The 22,214-nt window shown below is 43.8% G+C and overlaps 1 protein-coding gene across 1 annotated transcript in view; it reads right to left on the bottom strand.

Annotated features, from left to right (window-relative positions):
* Syne2 (spectrin repeat containing nuclear envelope protein 2) overlaps nt 1–22,214 on the bottom strand; it is a 259,939-nt gene that overhangs the window by 22,329 nt on the left and 215,396 nt on the right. The window contains 4 exon segments of the mRNA XM_042682550.1: nt 13,372–13,538; nt 14,483–14,641; nt 16,466–16,621; nt 21,291–21,416. Of these exon segments, the coding sequence (XP_042538484.1) occupies nt 13,372–13,538; nt 14,483–14,641; nt 16,466–16,621; nt 21,291–21,416 (608 nt within the window).

The raw sequence follows: 22,214 nt of genomic DNA, 5'->3' as shown, positions 1-22,214 counted from the left end.
TGGAGCATGGTCACAGGTGGGGTCTTTAGAAGGTGATTGGATTATGGGGGCCCTGATCTCGTGAGTGGATTAGTCCAGTGAGGCTGTTGTAGGGGTGTGTGTGTGTGTGTGTGTGTGTGTGTGTGTGTGTGTAAACTTGAGGAAATGGGGCTAGGGGGAGGAAGTTGGTTGGTCATGGAAGGTGATCCCTGGAAGGGAGTATTTAGTCTCCTCTGCTTCCCCAGCTTAAGGTGAGAAGCCTTCCACCCCCGCATGATTCTCACAGTATGCATATGTGGCCAAATAACCACAGGTTGAAACCGCTGAAACATGGGCCAAAATAAAGCCCCTCCTCGGGAGGGTGATTTTGCTCAGGTGGTGTGTCATTGGGACAAATAGCTAACATCCCTTGAAAAATTTAACACCTTGCAAGTATGTTGAAATCAGAATACAAAAATACATGAAGAGGAAATTAGCACCTATTACTTCAATAATACTAACTCTTCTTATGCCAACTAGGATGCCCCCTCCATGTGGCAACTGGGCCTCACAAAATTCTTTAACAAGTGTTTTAGATTTTTGTGACAGGGAAGTACTTGGGTTTGAATTCAGGGCCCCTGTGCTTGCTAGGATAGTACTCATCACTTGAGCTATGTCTCCTGCCCTGCTTTTGGCTGGTAATTTTGGAGATACATTTTCTCAGACTTTTCTACTAATGCTGGCATCAAACTGATATCCCTTGGATTTCAGCCTTCTGAGTACCTAGGATGACAGGCAGGTGTGAGCCACCAGCACCGGGCAAGTGTTTTATTCTCAATAGCACCATAAAGTGGGTGGGCTCAGAGGTAGGCATGCTATTTGGTATTGAGGGCCTGGCTTGTTTGATCTCACTAGCAAAGTGGTGTTAACACATCCCCTTCCTTGGCTGGGTACCTGGGGAACTGCAGGGGAGGGGGAAGGGATGTAATGCATGAAGGATATGTGGGAAAATATCTTCCTGACACAAATAATGGCCAGAGGCTGTGGGCACGATCACTGGAAGGACATACGTTCTCCAAATTGCATTCTTGTTGCAAACAAGATGCCCTCAAAGGGACAACATGATTTATTGAAAAGGGAGTAAGAGAATTCCAGGCTAGGCCTGGAAACAGTTATAACCTAGATCCCTACTTGGTTCCCATGGCTGTGGCCCAACGTTTTGCCTCTGTGATTACCCAGAGACCAGAAAGTTTCCACATAGGCAGGGAGGGCTTGGCCTCCTGGAGCTCTGGCTGGAGAAGAGGTTGGGTCATGAGGACCTCCCAGGGTGGGGCCCAGTATGGCGGCTCTGTGACCTCCTCAAAGATCTCCCACCCTCTTTTACCCACCTTCCAGAATGGTAGCCCTCCTGGCCTTTATCCACACCTGGCCCTAAGAATCCCAACCTCTTTTTTATTTCAACAGAAGGGGGTGGGGGGGGCCACACATGTTCATCAGGAAGCCAACAAGTAACAAAATAATCTGAGTATAAAGAGATCTTAACCCCAGGGGTTAGAACTGTAATCACTCCTTGAGAAGGAGGAAACATATTTTTCTGGGCTTCTCTAGAACTGTGGCATCTAAAATGGAGTGCCAGACAAACCAATGGGGTAGGGAAGTGAGATGCAGGTCGAGCATCCCTAATCTGAGAATCTCAAGGGCTGTGAGGATGTCACTAGGGAGGAGATTCCACATTGGACCTCCTGTGACTGCTAACATCAAAACAAAAAGCACATTGCAGGGCACTGGTGGCTCACGCCTGTATTCCTGGCTACTCAGGAGGCTAAAATCTGAGGATTACAGCTCAAAGCCAGCCCGGGTAGGAAAGTCTATGAGACTCTATCTTCAGATAACTACCAAAAAGCCAGCAAGGGAGCTATGACTCACACAGTAGAGCACTAGCCTGAAGCAAAAAAAAAACCTCAGAGACAGTGCCCATGCCCCAAGTTCAAGCCTCAGGACCAGCATGAAACAAACAAAAACCCCCCAAAGCATACTAAAATTATATATAAAGTTACCTTCAGACTCTATGTATAAGAAACCCAAATGCATTTTGTGTTTAGACTTGATCCCAGCCCCAAGATAACTCACCATCTGTATACGCAAATGTTCCAAAACCTGAAATTCAAAATGCCTCTGTTCTCAAGCATGTTGGATGAAGGATAGTCAATCTGTATTACACTTTCTATTATTAGCCATATTCTTTTAAAATTTCTGCATTGGATATGCTTTGTAATTCATAACTCATTGCTAGAACAGTCAATGTAACGTGAACATCTACTTGCTGTCATGTGCCAGGCCTGCTGTTTCCCATGCTACCAGCTCACTTAATCCTACCCACAGTGCTAACTGATGGGTGCTACTGAAGCAGAGGTTAACAAACTTGTTCAAGTCACATGGCCTTGCAGCAGGGATAGACTCCCACCCTGGGCAGTCTGGCCTGGAGCTGCTATCTGGTAGCCTCTTCCCATACCATCCTCCATATGCTAGTATGCATCTATTGGAGGTAGGATGGGTTTTGTTGCTCAGGGAACATGCTGAGGAGGCTGGACTCGACTCCAAGGCACACTGGGAGTAAAAGCCAGTTCACTGCATGCTGCATTTTGTAGCTCTAGGCAAGTATGTTTGGAGAAGGTCAGAAAGCTAAAGTATGCTGCCCACATGTTCTCTTCCACAAATTTCTTCCAATATACATTTAACTGTTTTCTCTATTTTGTGTCCTATGCATAGCCTGAAAATTCATAAGAAACTAGAAGGCAGGTTGTACTCACACAGAGATAGACTCTTGAAATATAGACATTAGAATACAACATAGGAGCTACTCAGTAAGTACCTATTGGATAAGTAAGTGATGGCCACTCAAGCCTTCTAGTTCATCCAGAAAACAGGTGATCATGTTATACTTGGAAGGTAAGACGTGAGGACCAGAGCACATAGGAGCTCTGAACCCCACTCCTAACCCCAGTCTCTGCATAAAGAAATGAAGATCACAAGTGTACTTAGGACATTCAAGAAGAAGCAAAGGCAGAGGGAAAGAAAAAAGGTCACCAGGAGGCTCCAAAGCTTTATCCAGTCAGGACTTAACCTGTTTTATGTCCCACTCCCTGTCTGGAGGCTGATGCATATGAACCAAAATGTAGCTCTTAGTTACAGCTTCCCCCAGGAACTCACATATATGTCAATCCTATCTTTCTGTACTCTGCAAACACTTTATCCCAATTGCCACCTTTCCCCAGGTCAGAAAGTATGTGCCCTTTTGCCCAGGTGACCAACCTCTATGTTAGTTAGGCCTTGTTAGCATTACTCTTAGAAAACATCTTGAGCTATCAGAAAGAAATAAGAAAACCTGTTCAGAAACTGGCCTGTTGGCACAACACTGCATTACATCAACCAACCTCCTAAGCAGTTTGTTTCTGTGGCTCCCTTCTCTGCCCTTACCCATGGTTTCTCCCAGGTGTTCTGAGTTAACATTTCTCACATGTATATTTCCACAAATAACACTGACCCAGAAAAAAAAAAAAAGCAGCAAGGTTTTCTGAGGCAGAATAATAAAAAATTTTAGGTGTTAACATGTAGAGACACTTTTCTACGAAACCAAACAAAGTAGAATCATACTCCTTAGTCATAAAAGAGAGTTCTTTTTTTTTTTTTTTAAACAGGGATTATGCATAGAGATGCAGAATAGAATGAAAGTGAATGAAGTTGCCTTTTGTCTTAGCGTGGGATGGATCAGAACACGAAGTGAGGAACCCCTCTCTCCTTCCAGAACTGACTACCAAGCCCAAACGTATGGTGGAGTCTTTAAATACCCAATGCATAATTCATTTAGAGGAATTCACATTCAAGCATATGGAATTAATTTACCTTTTAGCCCTGTTCTCCTTATGTGGAGTCTGCCATTCAATCAAAGAAATCCTAGCCAGTACACGTTAAAAAAAAAAATTCCTATTCCAGTGTGGGCAGCATTAATAAAAAATTGCTAAGGAAAACCGGAGATGATTAAAAGTACCTGAATCAGTACTGAAGCAAACCAACAGTCAAACCTGTGGGCAGCTGTCGCCCAACCCTATACCACTGTATCTTTTTAAAGAGCTAAACATCTCCATAGTAAAATCATCGATGATTCCAAGATCTCCACGCTTTGACTAGAGGACATGAAGGTGAACAGCGCGTTTGGAGCTGACTGCCTCTGGGAAGCATTTTTGTCACCATTTTCTACCCAGCGTAATCAGGTCTCTGCCTGGCTTGTCAGAGGCAGGCTGCAGACCCCACATGCACGCTGACACCGGCGAGCCCATCGCCCATCCCCCGATGGCTGAGCACACACTCCATAGCCTCCATCTCATCCATGATTTCTATTGTAACCAAAGGGGGGGAAAAAAAAACCAACCCGAGAGCAAGACACACACAAACCTCAGCGGCTGCCTCGGCCACAGACAGCGCCGAGGACCAAAATGGCACTTACTGTTTATGAGAAAAAATCATTCCTTAGGTTTAAGCGATAGCTCCAAGTTCCCGGCTGCACCAACACCTCCCTCCTGGCCCAGGCGGCCCCGCCCCCTGCCCGGCGTGCCCTCTCCATTCACTGGTTCAGCATCTTGCACAGCAGCTGACGCAGCCCTCCCCAAGGCTCTCAGGCAGAGGGCAATGTCAGGAGGAAAGGAAGACACCTTCTCTGCTCTCTGCAATTTTTAATCTCTAGTTTTCTCTCTTCCAAGACACAAACATCTCCAGCTCCTTACACACACACACACACACACACACACACACACACACACACACACACACACACACACGAGTCTTTGTTCTGGCACAGCAGAATTGCAACACTGAGGGAAGAGTCACACAGTGTTATCTTGGCTCTGAGTTATTTATGAAGTGTTCTAAACCCAGGCAAGAAAGAAACATTTAGATTGGGAACATGGGGGAAAAAAAGGATTTCTGTTTCCAGTTGGAAAGATATGGTGAAATTGGAAGTCTGAGTCTAGAAGGGGGTACCCTCCTCCCAAAGATGACATGTTGCTTTGGGGGCTTTTCTGCATTGGCTTCTGAGACCCCCTCTGTCCTGATTAGGAAGACCAGAGAATTCTTTTATTCTATTCTATTGCTTGTGGCAGAAAACTCCCATCTTGCAGGACTAATAATGTCCAAGAGTCTGTGAAGGAGGAGAACTGACAATCTCCCTTACTCTTCCTCCTCCCCATTCCCACAAGGTGGGAAATTCCTCTTATCCCTAGCCTCAGTTTCCCTAGGTGATCCCGAATGTCTGGTTATCAGACTACTGTTTGCTTTGTGTTAGGCTCACTTCTGGCTTCATGATACCAACCTTCCCTTAAAGTCTGATTATTGTTAACATCTCTTTACCTTGAGGAACATTCTAGATCACTGGGATTAAAGTCCAGATCTGGCAACTGTTTCCAAAATGTCACATCTGAGTCAGTTATGCTCACATGCTTGGTTACTCCTTGCACCTATTAAGAATGAAGCAGGAACCCGAGCTCAGTCCTCCTCACTGCCTGATCCTGTATCCTATCCTACCAATGATTGCTCTTTTCTTGGGGGAAGCTTCTCTGCAGATGTGTTCTAGAAAAGGAATAATTGAATTGATGGGAAGCAACATGAAATTAAGGGAGGCCCACCTCCTACTGGCCCTTGATACACTAAAATAATCACTAATAAAAAAATTCCCCAGTTCCAATAGATAGGGCAACCTGCTAGGACCAGAGCAAGGCAACTTTGTGACTAGCAATATTGTTTGGTTTTCCAACATAACCTTGAGAAAATACAGATAAAAGGAGAGTCAAGGAAAGTGTTATCAGTTTAAAAGACAACCAACTAACTCCCTGTCCACTCTTGCAAGGGATGGAAAACAGTCTCAACCCAGGGTGCCATGGTAACATGGGCTAAGTTTAAATAACATTTTAGCTGGGCGCCAGTGCTCAGGCCTGTAATCCTAGCTACTCAGGAGGCTGAGATCTGAGGATGGAGGTTCAAAGCCAGCCCGGGCAGCAAAGTCTGTGAGACTCTTATCTCCAATAAACCACCAGAAAATCGGAAGTGGTGCTGTGGCTCAAGTGGTAGAGTGCTCGCCTTGAGCTGAAGAGCTGAGGGACACCATCCAGACTCAGAGTTCAAACCCCACGATCGACAAAAAAAAAAAAAACAAAACCAAAAACCATTTTAATTGCTCTTAATTATAAATTGGGTGGGCTTTTTCACAATGGTGGGAGAAATATCAAAATGATGCTTAGTTTCTTTCCCCTCTCTTTCTATGGACTTGATATTTCTGAGAACCATCCAGTGTCACCAGGAAGAGACCATGTTTGATGATAGGCTGTCAACTGAGTCTCTTTTTGGCTTAAGGAAACGAAACAGGTTAAGATGTTACTATTAAAGAGAAATGAAGAGGAAATAAGGATCTTCCTTAGAAAGTACAGATGAGCAAAATTTAAAAAGCAAGAAAATTAACATGACCTTCGATGCCCACAGAGAGATTACTCATGCCAACATTCTGAGGGTGACCCTTTTGGGCACTGAAAGCATTGATCAGATCACTCACCCACACTGCTAGAAAATCTAACACCTCTCCCTCCACACCTCCGCACTGTCTCTCGACATGGCCAAGGTTTGCATTAATAAATTGAGAAGGGTTCTGTGAAACAAAATTAGATGGACTCTTTTTTTCTCTTTGGTCGTGGGGCTTGAAACTGGGCCTGGCCAGTGTACCTAAGCTCTTCAGCTCTAAAGCTAGCGCTCTACCACTTAAGCCACAGTGCCACTTTGGTTTTCTGGTGGCTTATTGGAGATTAGAGTCTCATGGACTTTCCTACCTGGGCTGGTTTTGAACTGTGATCCTTAGATCTCAGCATCTTGAGTAGCTAGGATTATAGGTGTGAGCCACCAGCGCTCGGCTTTAGATGGACTTTTGAGGTATTCAACTTGTACTTTCGTGTGTGTGTGTGTGTGTGTGTGCGTGCACACACACGTGCACACATGTGCTAGTACTGCTGCTTGAACTCAAGGCTTAGGATCTGTCCCTTAGCCTTTTCTGCTCAAGGCAGGCAACTTACTATTTGAGCCACAAGCACTACTTCCAGCGTTTTGGTGGTTAATTAGAGGTAAGACTTTCACAGACTTTCCTGCTTCTGCTGGCTTCAAACTGTGATCCTCAGAACTTAGCCTCCTGAGTGGTTAAGATTGCAGGCATGAACCACCAGTGGCTGGTAAGTACTGTTCTTTGTGTTATTTGCTTGCTTGTTATATCTTTTATAAAACAGATACTGTTGAAATTACACGGCAGGCCGAATCCTTCTCTGGCTTTGGTCCAACTGGGAAGATGAAATCCAAGCACAGTCTTTCCAGAATTTTCATCTCTCCTGGCAGAAGCACTTTTACCCCACATCTTCTGTCCATCACCCCATATATTTTTTTTTTTTTTTGGGTCCGGTCGTGGGGCCTGAACTCTGGGCCTGGGCGCTGTCCCTCAGCTCTTCAGCTCAAGGCTAGTGCTCTACCACTTGAGCCACAGCGCCACTTCCGGCTTTTTTTTCTTTGCTTATGTGGTGCTGAGGAATCGAACCCAGGGCCTCATGCATGCAAGGCAAGCGCTCTACCACTGAGCCACCTTCCCAGCCCTCACCCCATATTTTTGTAGCTAATCTGTTCTGAGGTAACCCGGCTCCCTCTAAGAAAAGACTGCACAGCTTAGTAGTTCTGAAAAATGACCTCCAGTCTTTCCTGAATTCAAGTTTGTTTGCTTTTTTTTTTAGGGGGGGGATTATCACTTTTCTAAGATTTTAGCAAAGAAAATAGAGGAAGAAGAGAAGTAATAATGTTAAGAAAAAGAAGTTTACTCTTCATTTAATCTGCCAAATATGCATAGTAGTATATAATCAATTAATTTCTTGATATTAATGGGATTGGATTCTAGATAATTCCATCATAGCCCAGGGCCTGGCAATCTGTGTGAAGGTGGCTGGTATTACCAGCCTCATTAAGGTCAGTTCAGGAGCTGTGTATTTCAGGTTCTTTGATTTAAGGGTTCCTTAATACCTTTAGAGAAGAGGGCACTTTGGGGCTACACCTCTGTCTCCCATTGAAGTTGATGGCAACTGAGGATGGGCAGATTCTGGACTCGCAGCTGGCCTGGGGTTTTATCATCTGGGATCTCAGTCCTCTCTGCCATCCTGGGGGAGGGAAGGGAGGAGGCAGGGCTGGGCCTTGTAAAGGCCTCACTGTTGGACCGGATTACCTCCCCCTGCAGCTCATGCTACCTCAGTGGTTCTTAGCCTTCAGAGGACTGGCACCCAGGATGACATCTGTGGGTGCTTGCTAGAAATGTATCTTCTTCATTCTTTCACTCCCATTTCTTGTGTGGGGAATTAGGAAATGATCCCCCTGCCCTCGCTAAAACTTAAAAAAATAAAAAGGAAGAGAAAGAAGGAAAGCAAGACAGAAATAAGGATAGAAAGAAAAGAAAAGCTGGGTGCTGGTGGCTCATGCTTATAATCCTAGCTACTCAGAGCCAGCCTAGGCAGGAAAGTCTGTGAGCCTCTTACTTCCAACGGACAGAAGTGGAGTAGTGGTTCAAATGGTAGAGTGCTAAGCCTTGAGCAAAAAACCCCAAACAAACAAACAAACCTTAGGGACAGCATCCAGGCTCTGAGTTCAAGCCCTAGGAGAAAACAGGGGTAGGGGAAGAAGGATAGAGAGAGGGGAAGGAAGGGAAGAGGGAGAGGGGGAAAGAAAGAAGGAGAGGGAGAAAAGAAAGGGAGAAAGGGAGAGAGGGGGGGAGAGAGAGATGCATGTTCCTGGCTCTACTTAGACCAGGAGGAACCGAAAACCTGGGAGTGGACCCTGCAGGGGTTTTGATTCATGTTTAAATTCGAGAACCATAATACTATATTACACACTGAGTTCTAGATTTCAAAGAAAATTGCATATACTACTGTGTGCGTGTGCATGTGCGTGTGTGTGTATGCCAGCACTAGGGCTTGAATTCAGGGCTTCATGATCTCATCTGGCTTTTTTGCTTGTGGCTGGTACTCTACCACTTCATCTAACCCTCCAGCCTGACATTTTGCTGGTTAACTTAAGATGGAGTTGCCCAGACTTTTCCCTCTGGGCTGTCCTTAAAGAGTGATCCTCCAAGTCAGTCTCTTGAGCAGTTGGCTCAGATTATAGATGTGCACCACAAGCAGAGCTGAAAAAACTATTTTTCAAAGTGAAGGTTTTCTAGGAGGCCAGAGGCCCTCTGGAGACTTGGTTGCTTAGCAGTGCAGGAGAGACCTTGAGCACCAGCCCAGCCTACAGCAGTTTCCATTGCTAAGCCATCTACTTTTTCCAAGCTGCACCTCCCCTGACTGTGAAAACAAGGTTCTGGAGATAAAGTTCAAATCAATAGCCATGCTTCCTCCCCGACCCCTTGGGGAGCCTCTAGCTTGGCCTAGCCAGAAACGCTGTGCATCCTCACTGTTCCATCAATTAGGCGAAACTTGCTGAAAATAACCGGCAAGAATAGACTTTGTTTTTTTTTTTTTCTTTTTTTTTCCTCAGTGAAGGAAATCGAGTTTATAATGTGATAGGTTTCTGAACCTTGAAGTTAAAGGGCCTGTGGTACAAATCTTTGATGTCATGAGGCCAAGGTACCTTTGTGGGATCTCCCGAAAAATTGAACGTTTTTCTCTCCTCTTTCTATCTCTCTCTGTGTCTGTCTGTCTCTTGATAAGATCTTACTATGTAGCTCAGACTGGCCTCAACTTCATGATCCTCCAGCCTCAGCTACCTCATTCCCAAGTGCTAGGGTTATTTATAGGTGTGTACTATCACCAAGCAACAGGTGGTTCTCCCCTCCTCTAAGATGAAGCAGAACAGTATAAGGGTCAGAAAAGGCCAAATGGTGTCGAGAGTCCTGTGGTCAAACAAAGTCCTCAGGACACCATACAGAGAGAGGCTCTTCCACAGCAGCCAGGCTCCTGACCCTGGATCCTCTGGAGGGCAATGCTTTCGCGCAAGGTGCGATGCTAGGGCAGTCAGTGCCAGACATCAGATGAGGATGCCTTACAGCAGGGCCAGGTTCGCTGCTCAATCCACCCACACACACACCAAGAGCTCTTTAGCATCCTAGCCCTCTGCCCTGCTTTTTAGTACTGTAGTAGAAGTTATCCCCTCCCCAACCCCTCAGTGTTGAAGGGATTGAGTTATCACTATATTCTATGCATCTCAGTGTTTCACATGTCAATCTAGAAAGGTCTATGGTGGCAGGATGACACATCACAACTGCCTGAGTTGAAAGGCTAAATGGACAAGTTACTTAAATTCAAGCCTCAGGTTTCTGAGCTGCAAAATGAGAATGCGACTGAGTGTGGTGGTGTATGCCTGGAGTCCTAGATGTTTGGAAGACAGAGATGGGAGAATCCCAGGCCTCAGCCTGGGATTTCTATGTGAAAAAGCGAATGGACTGAAAAGTGTGGCTCAAGTGGTAGAGTTTGCCTGGCAAGTGTGAGGCCCTAAATTCAATCCCACAAACAACTAAAACTAAAAAAAAAGAAAAAAAAAACCAAAAAACATGAAGGATAATATCTACTTTTCAGAATTACAATGGAGTTTAAGTAAGGTCATGCATTAAAAAAAGCAAATTGTTCAAAATACATTTGGCAGCCAATGTATTTGCTGTCATTTCAACTCCCTGTTTTTGCCAATGGCTGTTTCCAAGAAGGCTGATGAAATTTCACCTGCTGTTTTATCTCTTTTCCCACCAAGGAACTTGCTTGAAGGCAGGCAGGCAGCCAACGAGACAAGGGAGAAAGCAATGAGCCTGCGAACTCCAAAGTGAGACACCTTGATTAAGAAGGGACTACCACTCCAATCCCCAGGAGGCATCTGAGCTTAGTCTTGCTTCCAAATGAGGCATTCACCCATGTGACGTCATCATACCCTAGACTACAGCCAAGGTGACTCAGGACAAAGAGATAATGGTGATGACAAAGACACCCTTTGCCCAACACAAATGATCGTATTCTTTTTTTTTTTTTTTTTTTTTTTTGGGGGTCCGGTCATGGGGCCTGAACTCTGGGCCTAGGCGCTGTCCCTCAGCTCTTCAGCTCAAGGCTAGCGCTCTACCACTTGAGCCACAGCGCCACTTCCGGCTTTTTTCTTTTTGCTTATGTGGTGCTGAGGAATCGAACCCAGGGCCTCAAGCATGCAAGGCAAGCGCTCTACCACTGAGCCACCTTCCCAGCCCCGATCGTATTCTTTTGTACTGATCCATTCTTCTGCACTAATTCATTTCCACAAGACCTGGAACCTGTTCCCAGCCCTTGGAGTAAGGCCTGGGGGGTAGGGATGGAGGAGGCAGGACTCGCTTCCATAACCAAATGTGCTCAATTAACACTGGCTTCTTAGCGTCCATGTGTCATTTATGCCTACAGAGGACAGAAGCCTCTCATGACCACAGGCCAGGTAGGCAAATTGGGTAGATTTGGAAACTGATGCCTAGAAAGGTTAGATCAATAAGCTCAAGTTTCCATGACAAGTAAGAGGGAGTCAGAAGTGGTTCAAAACTTCTGCCTCACTTAGGTTGTAATGGTGGGCTTCTATAGGCTTTGTTGACATTTTTGGGACTTGAACTCTGGGCCTGAGCACTGTCCCTGAGCTTTTGTGTTCAAGGCTAGCACTCCTACCACTTGAGCACTAATGTCAATTCCAGTTTTCTAGTGGCTAAATGGAGATAAGAGTCTCATGGACTTTCCTGGCCAGGCTGGCTTTGAACTGTGATCCTCAGATCTCAGCTGCTTGAGTAGCTAGGATTATAGGTGTGAGCCACCAGTGCCCAGCACCCAATGTATCTTTCTAGCTCCACTTCCTAGGCTTCTTTCTTCTCCTTTACTCAGTGGCTTGTATGTTGCTCTACCTCATTAATACCTGCTTGTTCACAACAGTCTCTTTTGCTTTTTCCAGTAACCACCAAGACTCTCGGCCCACAGAGTGTGACAGTTCACACTGTAATCCCAGCACTGAGGAGGTGGCGGCAGGCGGTAATCACTAGTTTGAGGCCAGCTTGGCTTATATAGTGAAACTGTCTCAAATCTTTACTTTTCCCACCTGCCTTCAACCAAAGCCCAACCCTGGATTATTCAGGACATTTATTTCATGTATCTGAGATCACAGGCCTCTCTCTAGTCAGTCTCTTCCTATTCCCGGTTCTCTACCCCCATCCCCAGGAAGATGTGATAGGAGCTCTCAACCACTTGGCTCTCCAGCAGCTCAGATATCCACTCCCATTAATGTAATTGAGTCCTCCTCCCCTATCTCGAGTTCTCATGATAGTTAGCCTGGTGGCTTTGCTGAGTGGGTCACTTACGGTTCCCAGCACACAGTGAGGTACAGAACAAGCATTCTGTTCCCCATCACTCCCCAATTCTTCATGCACCTTCCAGGTTCTCCTGTCTACTTAAAGCACAAGGTTGGGAGAGGGGCCCAAGGATGCTGCTTTCTCTGTCTGCCAAGTTGCAACGGGGAACAGTCAGTTAAGGTCTGTCAGACAGAAGATATTTGATAACATTGGGCCTCATTGTTCTGTGAGAGGAGATAAAATTATTTTTGACTTGTGAGCATAGCTGTGCATAGGTGCATACCTAAGGATACGATACTCAAAAGCTCTTCTCCCTTACAGACGCCCACCAAGGACCTGGCTCTTCCAGTACATGTACACACTCACAGAGGATCCCTGCCTTGAGTGTATACCAGGTCCCTGTCTGCTCCCCTGCCATGGAAGCAGCCAGGGGCCAGCTTTTAGAAACCAGGCCTGTGCCCTGACCTCTGACACTTGCCACACAGAGACAGGAATAGTGAGGCATCATTAGGGATGGCAGAATTACTGTACTGATAATAGGTTTCAACAGAGTTAAAATTCCTAAATTCCTAATGAATAGCTCCTGAAGAAGCTCTTTTCCAAAAAGAAGCTCTTTTCCATGTAAGTTCACAACTCTCATTTAAGCCTAATCTATCTGGATACAGTTGTATGCTTATAGTGCTAGTTATTTTGAAGGCTGAGAAGGGAGGATCCTGAGCTCAGGAGTTGGGAGGCCACCTGGGTGACATAATAAGACCGGGTCTCAAAGAAACATAGAGATAGAGCACTTGCCTACCAAAGGCTCTGGGTTTGATCCTAATCTAATCCATAAGAATGCTTTACTAAGAATCCATTTCCTTTCACGTTGGAAGCAGAATTTCCATGTTTGTTTTTTCATCACCAAACTTGAATCTGTATATTTATAAAACTGCTAGATTACTATTAGAGGAAGAACACGCTCCGTCTGCTCACTCTGTGAAGTAACCTTGGAAAGTAGGAAGCATTTTTAGGCCATTTCTTACCTGGATCCAATGACATCAAAAAGATGCTGCCAACGATCGTTGATTTTGCTGAGCTTGTCTTTGATCTCGGAGGCTCGCGTCTTGCTGCTGGCCTGAATCAACTGCTCACCCATTTGCTTCAACTGGGACTTGTTTTCACTGAACAAGTTTATCTCCTCCATGCAGTCCTGGGAGAGGCATCAAAACAAGAAGCTCAATCATTACCCCCAATTTCGTTTCATTTCTTTTCTTTTTTTTTGGTGCCAGTATGAGGGCTTGGGCTTTGTCCCTTAGCTTCTTCTGTCACGGCTGGCGATCTACCACTTGAGCCATAGTTCCACTTCTATCTCTTTTGCTGGTTAATTGGAGATAAGAGTCTTATGGTCTTTTCTATCTGGACTGGCTTCAACCTGCAATTCTCAGATTTCAGTCTACTAAGTAGCTAGGATTACGGATGTGAGTCATTAGTGCCTAACCCCCACGTTCATTGCTTCTTCAGACACAAACATGCGGGCGCCTCTTAGTTGTTTTTTTTTTTTTAACAGAAAAATTTCTCATACTTGTGAGCTAACACAACTCCACAGAAGAGGCTAAAAACTCAAGAAAGGCGTACTAAGCAAATTCAAAATGTGTGACAGTCCTGATTCTCTTAATATGACAGCCCCTCTGATTTCTCTCATGGACCTACTTTGGGAGCCCACAAATGGACAGAATTCAGTCCCAGGGTGACTGTGTGGCATTTTGGTTTAAAAGACCACTCTGGTTACCTGTATTACTGAGCTACATCACACCTGGGGCCTAGTGAGCACCTAAAATCATGAACCGCATTGTGGTTGATCTCTCCACTCTGGCAATAACTAGAGATGCCATCACAGGTCCAGGACACCAAGAGGCTTGCTTGCTTCTGGAGATAAAGACCCTCCTCCTGCCAGACTTCCCAACCCAGAGAAAGCAGTTCTCCTCACTGAATGGCCACCTACAAGGGGCTCCCATCTCTCTGGAACCGTCTCTTTTCCCTCAGAAAGATGGGGTCTCTTCAGGTCTGTTCCAGGAAAAGCCCCTGTAACATTAGATTCTCAGAAAAGAGGGGGGGGTCTTCACTGCACCCAGCAGAGCACCCCTGCTGGCTCACCTTCTGTAACTTCTCAATCATTTCTTCAATGTTGATGTCTGCTGTCTGCAGGACCTTGTTTTCCATTTGCACCAGCCATGCACACAGCTCCTTATTTTTTTCATTGAACAGGAGCCATGAATTGAGTCTGTCTTCAATCTCCTGTTTGCGGATAGCCACCTGTGTATGAAGATGCATTTGGCAGCTGAGGCTAGCCAACAAGGAAGGTGCCCTTTCATTCATGTTAGTCAGCATTTATAAGGACTTAAATCGGTGTTTTCTTCCTCTTAGAAACCTAGGGTTTAGCATCATCAGACATACCTTTGCCAAAGTAACAACTAGCTTACTGAAGGGACTGACTTCCAACCGTTGCACATCTATCACTCCCAGGTTATAATAAACATTAGAAACAAGAAAAGTTGAAGATATTCAGTACCACACTGATTTCTTCTGTTTTGGGTCCTTTCAATATTCATTTACAATGGCCGACTACCTGCTAATTGAAATCTGATGCAAATCTTTTCCCTTTTGAAAATTTGTCAAATTCTCAAACATCTTGTTTAATTTAAAAACTGTAATCCAGATCGCAATATAAATCAGACATTTATAATATAATGTACCAGGCAAATTAAAGCCGCATACATGTTGAAGTATTTAAACATAGCAAAAATAAAACAAAACTCAAACCAATGCATATCATTCATCAGATCCATGGTAGCTTTTGCATGGAAATCACAGAAATGTCAGTAGCATTCAGACTGACCCCTAAATATCCAATACTTTGGTGTATATAAACCACTCCAGCAAGCAAGCAGATTTCAGCAAAAGATCCTCCAAGTCATAGGGTTCAAATGGATTACTTAAATCAATTTGAATGTAAATAATGCAAAGCATCCTTGATAAAGGTACAAAAGGATTCTTAGGTCCTAAAAAATCTTTAAATACTTCGAGTTAAAAGTGGGTCATAGAGGATCCTTTTGGTAAAGTTTTAACACTCACTCCATAGATAGGGAAACAAAACACAGTGTCATGTTATGTACAAAACCTCCCCATGTCTTTCAGCATGAAGCAAAAGTACCACCGACCCAGCCAAATGTGTTTGAAAGGCTTTAAAATGTATCCTTAGAAAAACAAGCTTTTTGTTTCCATCGCTTTTGTTTCCATCCCTCCGCCATCTATTTATCTTAGCTTTAAAAACTCTGGCTTTGCAGGGCCAGACCTTCAGCTTAATCTCACAATGGCAACAATTAGAAACATCTGGGCTCCAGTCTGCTTCTGCCTTCACTTTTCAGAACTTCCCAAGTATTCCAAACACTTTTTGTTTTGTATCCAACTTGAATAAAGCGCTTAGAACACATTTAGACATGAGATGAAGGAATTCATTTTCCTTTGAGTTATGCTTCTTAAAGATCATTAAGATTACTTGAAGCCTTTAATTCCTCTTGATCTCTTCACAGACATAAACTGTCTAATACTCACCATGCCTCCATCCTGGGGAACAGTGCGCTGCTGAGACCACCCCCCCTGCCAAGTTTGGCAGCTGATCTGATCACTTCTTAAGACTTTAAAAACTCCAACTCTTCTACATAAAAGTCCGATTGCATGTGCACACAGAGTACCCCATCTTACGGGCACCCAGTACAACTCCTGCAGTTAGGCCCAGAGGGAGCAAGGCTAGAGACTTCTCCTAACGGGCAGATACCACTTGTCACCATTCGCTGAGCTGCATGCACCTCCCCTCAGCCCTGCGGTTCTTCTCCCAGCTTAAGGTTATTTTCTGAAAGTCCCTTAACAATGTGCAAACTTGCAGCAAGACAGTGCCGTGGAAACAAAGGAGCTGTTTCTGTTGTGCATGTTGCTGCTTTCTAAACTTCAGAATCTAAAGGAACAGTGGTGGCCAAGGACCCCACGGAAAAGGGCCTCAGGTTTAACAAAATTAAACTCCTTTCTACTCTGGCCTTTGGGGCCACTGCGGCCCAGTGTGCGGGCAGCTGAGGGACTTACGCGCAGGCAGAGGTCCTCCCATTGTCTGTGCAAATGCTCTATCTGCTCCTTCAGCACCATCACGTCCTCCTCCAGAATGTGCTGGCTCAGGTCAGCCTTCATAGTTTGAAGTTCTTTCAAGTTCAGAGTCCAGTTAGCCAACGACTTCTCTAGTTCCTGCATTTAAACACAAGAAGGAAGGAACAGGGGGAGAAAGCCTTTAACTGAAGCTGCAGTTGTTTCCAAACCTGTAGGCTAATCCTTTGATTAGACTCTGGGGGAGGGGATCAGGCTAGGGGAGGGACCTTCGGAATGAGAAACAGCCCTGGCTGGACCCGAAGTCCTGGTTGGCCAGCTCCACACTACCTTGCTCTCAAAGGAACATTTTTTTCTACCCCCCACTTCTCATTTCCTCAGGTAGCTCAAATTTTATGTAACTCGCTCTAATTTAAAAATCATGAAGCCAGCACCCTAATTTAGAGGACTGTGAAATCTAATAATTAGTTGAAGTTTAATAATCGTACACATATTTTTAATATGGAAGAAAACGCAACTTCTCATTAAAAAAAAAAACAAAAACAAAAAACTCCCTGCTGAGCGCTGGTGGCTCCTGCCTATAATCCTAGCTGCTCAGGAAGTTGAGATCTGAGGATCACTGTTCAAAGACAGCCCAGGCAGGAAAGTCCATGAGATTCCACCAGAAAACCAGAAGTGGTGCTGTGCCTCAAAGTGGTAGAGTACTAGCTTTGAGCAAAAAAGCTCAGGGATAAGGCCCAGTTCCTAGGGTGAACAAAATAAAACACCCTAAGAAATGCATTGTTTCTACAAGTGGTCATCATGTAACATTTTCTCTTCTAAGGGAGTTATTTTTTAGCTAGCTTTCTAAATGAAAGAATATAATGGAAAAAACACAAATTTTCTGATAATTAGTAGAGATTAATCAGCAAAAGATTTCCGTGAGCTACAAAAAAATTTTTTTTTTGTTTTATCATGGTGCTGTGTATCAAACTAAGAGTCTCAAGAAAGCTAGACAAACGACAATAAGCCATTCCCTGGGGTTCATTTGCCTTCTAAAAATCTTTATTTTTGCTGACCCTGGGTCTTGAACTCAGGGCCTGGGTGCCATCCCAGAGCTTTTTCGTTCAAGGCTAGTGCTCTACCACTTGAGTCACAGCTCTACTCCTGACTTTTTGGTTGTTAAGTGGAGATAAGAGTTACACAGACTTTTCTTTCCTGGGCTGGCTTTGAACTTCAATCTCAGATCTCAGCTTCATAAGTAGCTAGAATTACAGGTATGAGCCACCAATGCCTGGCTCTTTTGTCATTTAAAAAAATAGCTGTCTATTATTTTTATTACTAATTATTATTAATAATATTATCACTACAAGCTCATGTTTGTAATCCTAGCTACTCAAAGAGGCTAAAATCTGTAGATTGTGGGGAAGCCAGCCTGGGCAGACCAATGAGAGATTTTTATCTTCAATTAACAAGCAAAAAACCTAGGCTAAATGTGTGGCTCAAGGCTGCACCAGCCTTGGGTGGGAAAAGCTAAGGGAGTATGAGATCCTAAGTTCAAGCCCCATACTGGCATGAGTAGACATGTGCACATACTTGCGTGTACACACACACACACACACACACACACACATGTGCACATACTTGCGTGTACACACACACACACACACACACACACACACACACACACACACACACACACACACACACACACACACACACACACACACACACACACACACACACACACACACACACACACACACACACACACACACACACACACACACACACCTACCCCTTAGGCTCAATCTCTGAGCACACACAAAAAAGATAAAATAAGTATTTTAAAATAGTTTCAAAAGTAATGACCAGTATTGTGGCTTAAGCAGTAGGGTGTTTTCTTCTCACACACCAGGCTCTGAGTTCAATAACCAGGGTTGTAAAAGCCAAGCCAAAAAAAACAACAAAAGCATACCAAGAACTATCTCTAACCGAAGATACATCATACTATGTAAAGAAAATGAAACATTACTGACAATACTTAAAAATAGCTAAAAAGAGAACTATGCCACATTTGTGAACTGGCACTCGATTTCAATAAGATACTAATTTGCATCAAGTTACTCTATAAAGTGCGTGCAATGCTAGCAAGTCTTATCAGGACTTTTTGTAGTTTGGAAGGTTGCTTCTCAAAGTGAAGAGCTGGGTGAAGGCGCAGCTCAGTGGTAGAGCACTTGCCTAGCGTGCAGCGGACCCTGGGTTTGATCTTTAGCAACGCGGCTAAGGGGAGCGATTATGAAGAACAAAGACCAAGGAATGTGGAAGAGCAAGTGCTGCACATCACCACTGAAAGGAAGACCTGTTAGCATAAAGCCTGGTAATCAAGACAGATTGACAGTAAAGCTGAAGGAATGGAGTAAGAAAATAGGGTACAGAACTGAGAAACAAGCCTATATGAGAACTTGAGATCCGACTCTGGACTATTCAATAAACAGACACCAGGATAACTAGTTATCTATCTGAGTAATATTCAAAATAGGCATTCAATTAAAGCATTTGTAAACAATTCCTAAAACCAAATAAAGAGGCAAAGGCAGAAAGCAACAAAAGTTTTCAGAGGGAAATACGAGGTTTTTGTTTTTGTTTTCCTGATCCTGGGCTTGAACTCAGGGCCTGGTTGCTGTCCCTGAGCTTTTTGAGCTCAAGACTAGTGCTCTTCCACTTGAGCCATGGCTCCACTTCTGGCATTTTTTGCCTTTTTTTTTTTGGTGATTAACTGGAGTTGAGTCTCACAGACTTTTCTGGCCGGCTTTGCACTGTGATTCTCAGATCTCAGCCTCCTGAGTAGCTAGAATTACAGGCATGAGCCACCAGTGCCCAGCTGCCTGAAAGAGTGTATTCTAAGCATGGATATTTATTTCTCAAAGGAAAAGAGAGCACAAATCATATAGGAAAATACCAATACATTCATCTATATTACAACAACATAGTCTTTTGTTCAGACAGTGACACACACACAAAAGTAGAAAAACAAGCTTTCCTATGGCTGAAGACATTTACAAAGCATGTATTCAATAGAGCAGTATTTCAATCAAGAAGATGACAAATAAGGTCAACACAAAATTGAATAAAAAGTATGAATAGGCAAGTCACAAAAGGGTAGTTATGACAGGGCGATATGAAAAATACTCAATCAGAAACTGTAAAGAGATGCCACACCTGTCGGACTAGCAAAAGTTAAAAAAATACCCCACAATACCAAGTGACTGAAGAAGGGACAAACTGCATTCATATGCCTGCTGTAAGCAGTGGGAAGGAAGGAGCGGGCTGGCTTTGAACCGCGATCCTCAGATCTCAGCCTCCTGAGCAGCTAGGATTACAGGCATGAGCCACCAGTGCTTCACTTTTTTAGTTAGCACATTAGAAAATTTTGCAAGAAAGAAAAAAAGCTGTAGGAAGTCTTAAGAACCCTCATTTGTGAAATGGCTTCAAGAACACTACTACTTACTCCTTCCTAATGCTTTTCCTTTTTTCTTTTTTTGGCTGCCTTTGAACTCATCATCTCTCTGCCTCAGCCCGCTGACTGTTGGGTTTATGGGCATTAAATAGCACTTACTTTTTTCATTTGATCTCTAAAATCACTTAAGAGAGAAAAACAAAAACAAAACAACCCCAAAACACAAACAAAAAAACCACAACTTAACAACTTAACAGGTCCTCAGTGTCTATGGTGATAGGAATGGAACCTGGGCCCTGCATAGACTAGTTAAGCACTCTAACACTTGAACCATGGTGTTGTGTTTTTTTTTTTTTTTTTGGTGACTGTCCTTAGGCTTGAATTCAGGGGCTGGACACTGTCCCTGAGCTTTTCAGCTCAAGGATAGAGTTCTACCACTTGAGCCACAGGTCTACTTTTGGCTTCTTTGGTGCTTAATTGGAGATGAATCTCAAGGACTTTCCTGTCCAGTCTGGCTTTGAACAATGACCCTCAGATCTTGGCCTCCAGAGTAACTAAGATTGCAGCCATGAACCACCAGCAAAGGGTCTCCTCTCCATGTCTTTTGAACATGAAATTGTCAAAAAAGATGCAGGAATGTCTTGATGTGGAAATTTTACAGTCATATTCCTATCCATAAGTTGGCTTTGCCTTCTGCAAAGTAGTGTGCTATCAATTAGGCGAACAAATTTGCAAAGTTTTATAAAAATGTACTCAAGCAAAAAAAACGAACCTACTGATTTAAAAAAAATCTGTAGTCATTCTTTACTCTTATTTCAAAGATAAGGCTATTTGTTACGAATAAATCTTAGATATAGCCTCTAAAATTTCAAGTCATATTGTATTACAGAAGAGAAACAGAAAGAAGACATAAGGGAGAAAACCTCTAACATCCTAAGAAGGGTATTTCTTCAAGTCTTTTTTTATTTTTTTGGTCAGTCGTGAGGCCTGAACTCTGGGCCTGGGCGCTGTCCCTCAGCTCTTTAGCTCAAGGCTAGCACTCTACACTTGAGCCACAGCGCCACTTCTGGCTTTTTCTGCTTATGTGGTGCTGGGTAATCAAACACAGGGCCTCATATATGCAAGGCAAACGCTCTACCACTGAGCCACCTTCCCAGCCCCTCTTCAAGTCTTTTTTTATCTTCACATAAGGATTGTAAAAAGTATCAATTGAAAGCTAGAAGACACCTGCATATGATGTTAGAAGATAGGATAAAAACCTTCCAAGTGAACAGAAATCTCAGTGTGAATACAGAGACAGGCAAGCAAACTCTTGAAGCGTCCAGAAAAGAGCTGAGTGAGTATCTTGACCAAGGGTTCAGACTCCAGTACCTTCATCAGCTCCTTTTCTTTGTGCAGGTCCTCATGTAGTTCAGGGAGAGGGTCTTTGCTTTGTGCTTTGAAAACCTGCAGCCTGCTTTTCAGCTCCTTGATTTTCTTTTCACACTGGTTCCAGGTCTATTTGAAAACAGGATTAAAATGGATAAGTTCATAGATCTTAAGAACGAACAGTAGTAATAGAATTGCTCATTTAATCCACATAGTGTTCCTTTGAAGCATGATTTTGTAAATCACCCAGAAAAGCTGTTTCCTTGTCTCCTGCAGCTGATCTGAAAGGGCTGTCAGCTTGCCCTGTGGCTCATTTGAGGCTCTGGGTTAGATTGTTTGGAACTAGTTCTTTCTCCTTCCTTATATCTATCTAGTCTTATTTCTTGTTTAATTTTGGAGAACCTCATATTTGAACTGCTAACTAAGGATTAGTTTCTACTACTTGTGATCTTAGCATATGATTTAACAAAAAGCTTTCAGCTACTTTTCTTCATCTTTTCTGATGTCATCCCTCCCTGACTCTTGTCTCCATCTACGTGTGTGTGTGTGTGTGTGTGTGTGTGTGTGTGTGTGTGTGTGTGTGTGTGTGTGTGTGTGTGTGTGTCCTAGGGCTTGAGCTTTTTTTGCTCAAGGCTAGTGCTCTACCACTTGAGCCACCACACTCTGCTTCTAGTTTTTTTTGTTTTTTTGTAGTTTATTGGAGATAAGTTAGTATCACTGACTTTCCTGCCTGGGCAAATTTTGAACCAGAATCCTCAGATCTCAGCTTCCTGAGTAGCTGACAGGTGTGAACCGAAGGCACCCAGCTCTCTCTACGTTTTTGCATCATTTACTTGTACAAGGGGTTTTCGTTTTGATATGTCCATATAGGCATACAATAAGCCTTGGTCAGACTCTCTCCTTTCTTCACATTATTTCATTCTCTTT

This window comes from Dipodomys spectabilis, unplaced genomic scaffold (genome assembly GCF_019054845.1).
Source record: "Dipodomys spectabilis isolate Male_0828 unplaced genomic scaffold, ASM1905484v1 ptg000073l, whole genome shotgun sequence".
NCBI lineage: Eukaryota > Metazoa > Chordata > Mammalia > Rodentia > Heteromyidae > Dipodomys > Dipodomys spectabilis.
This window is presented reverse-complemented; position numbering and strand designations above follow the sequence as displayed.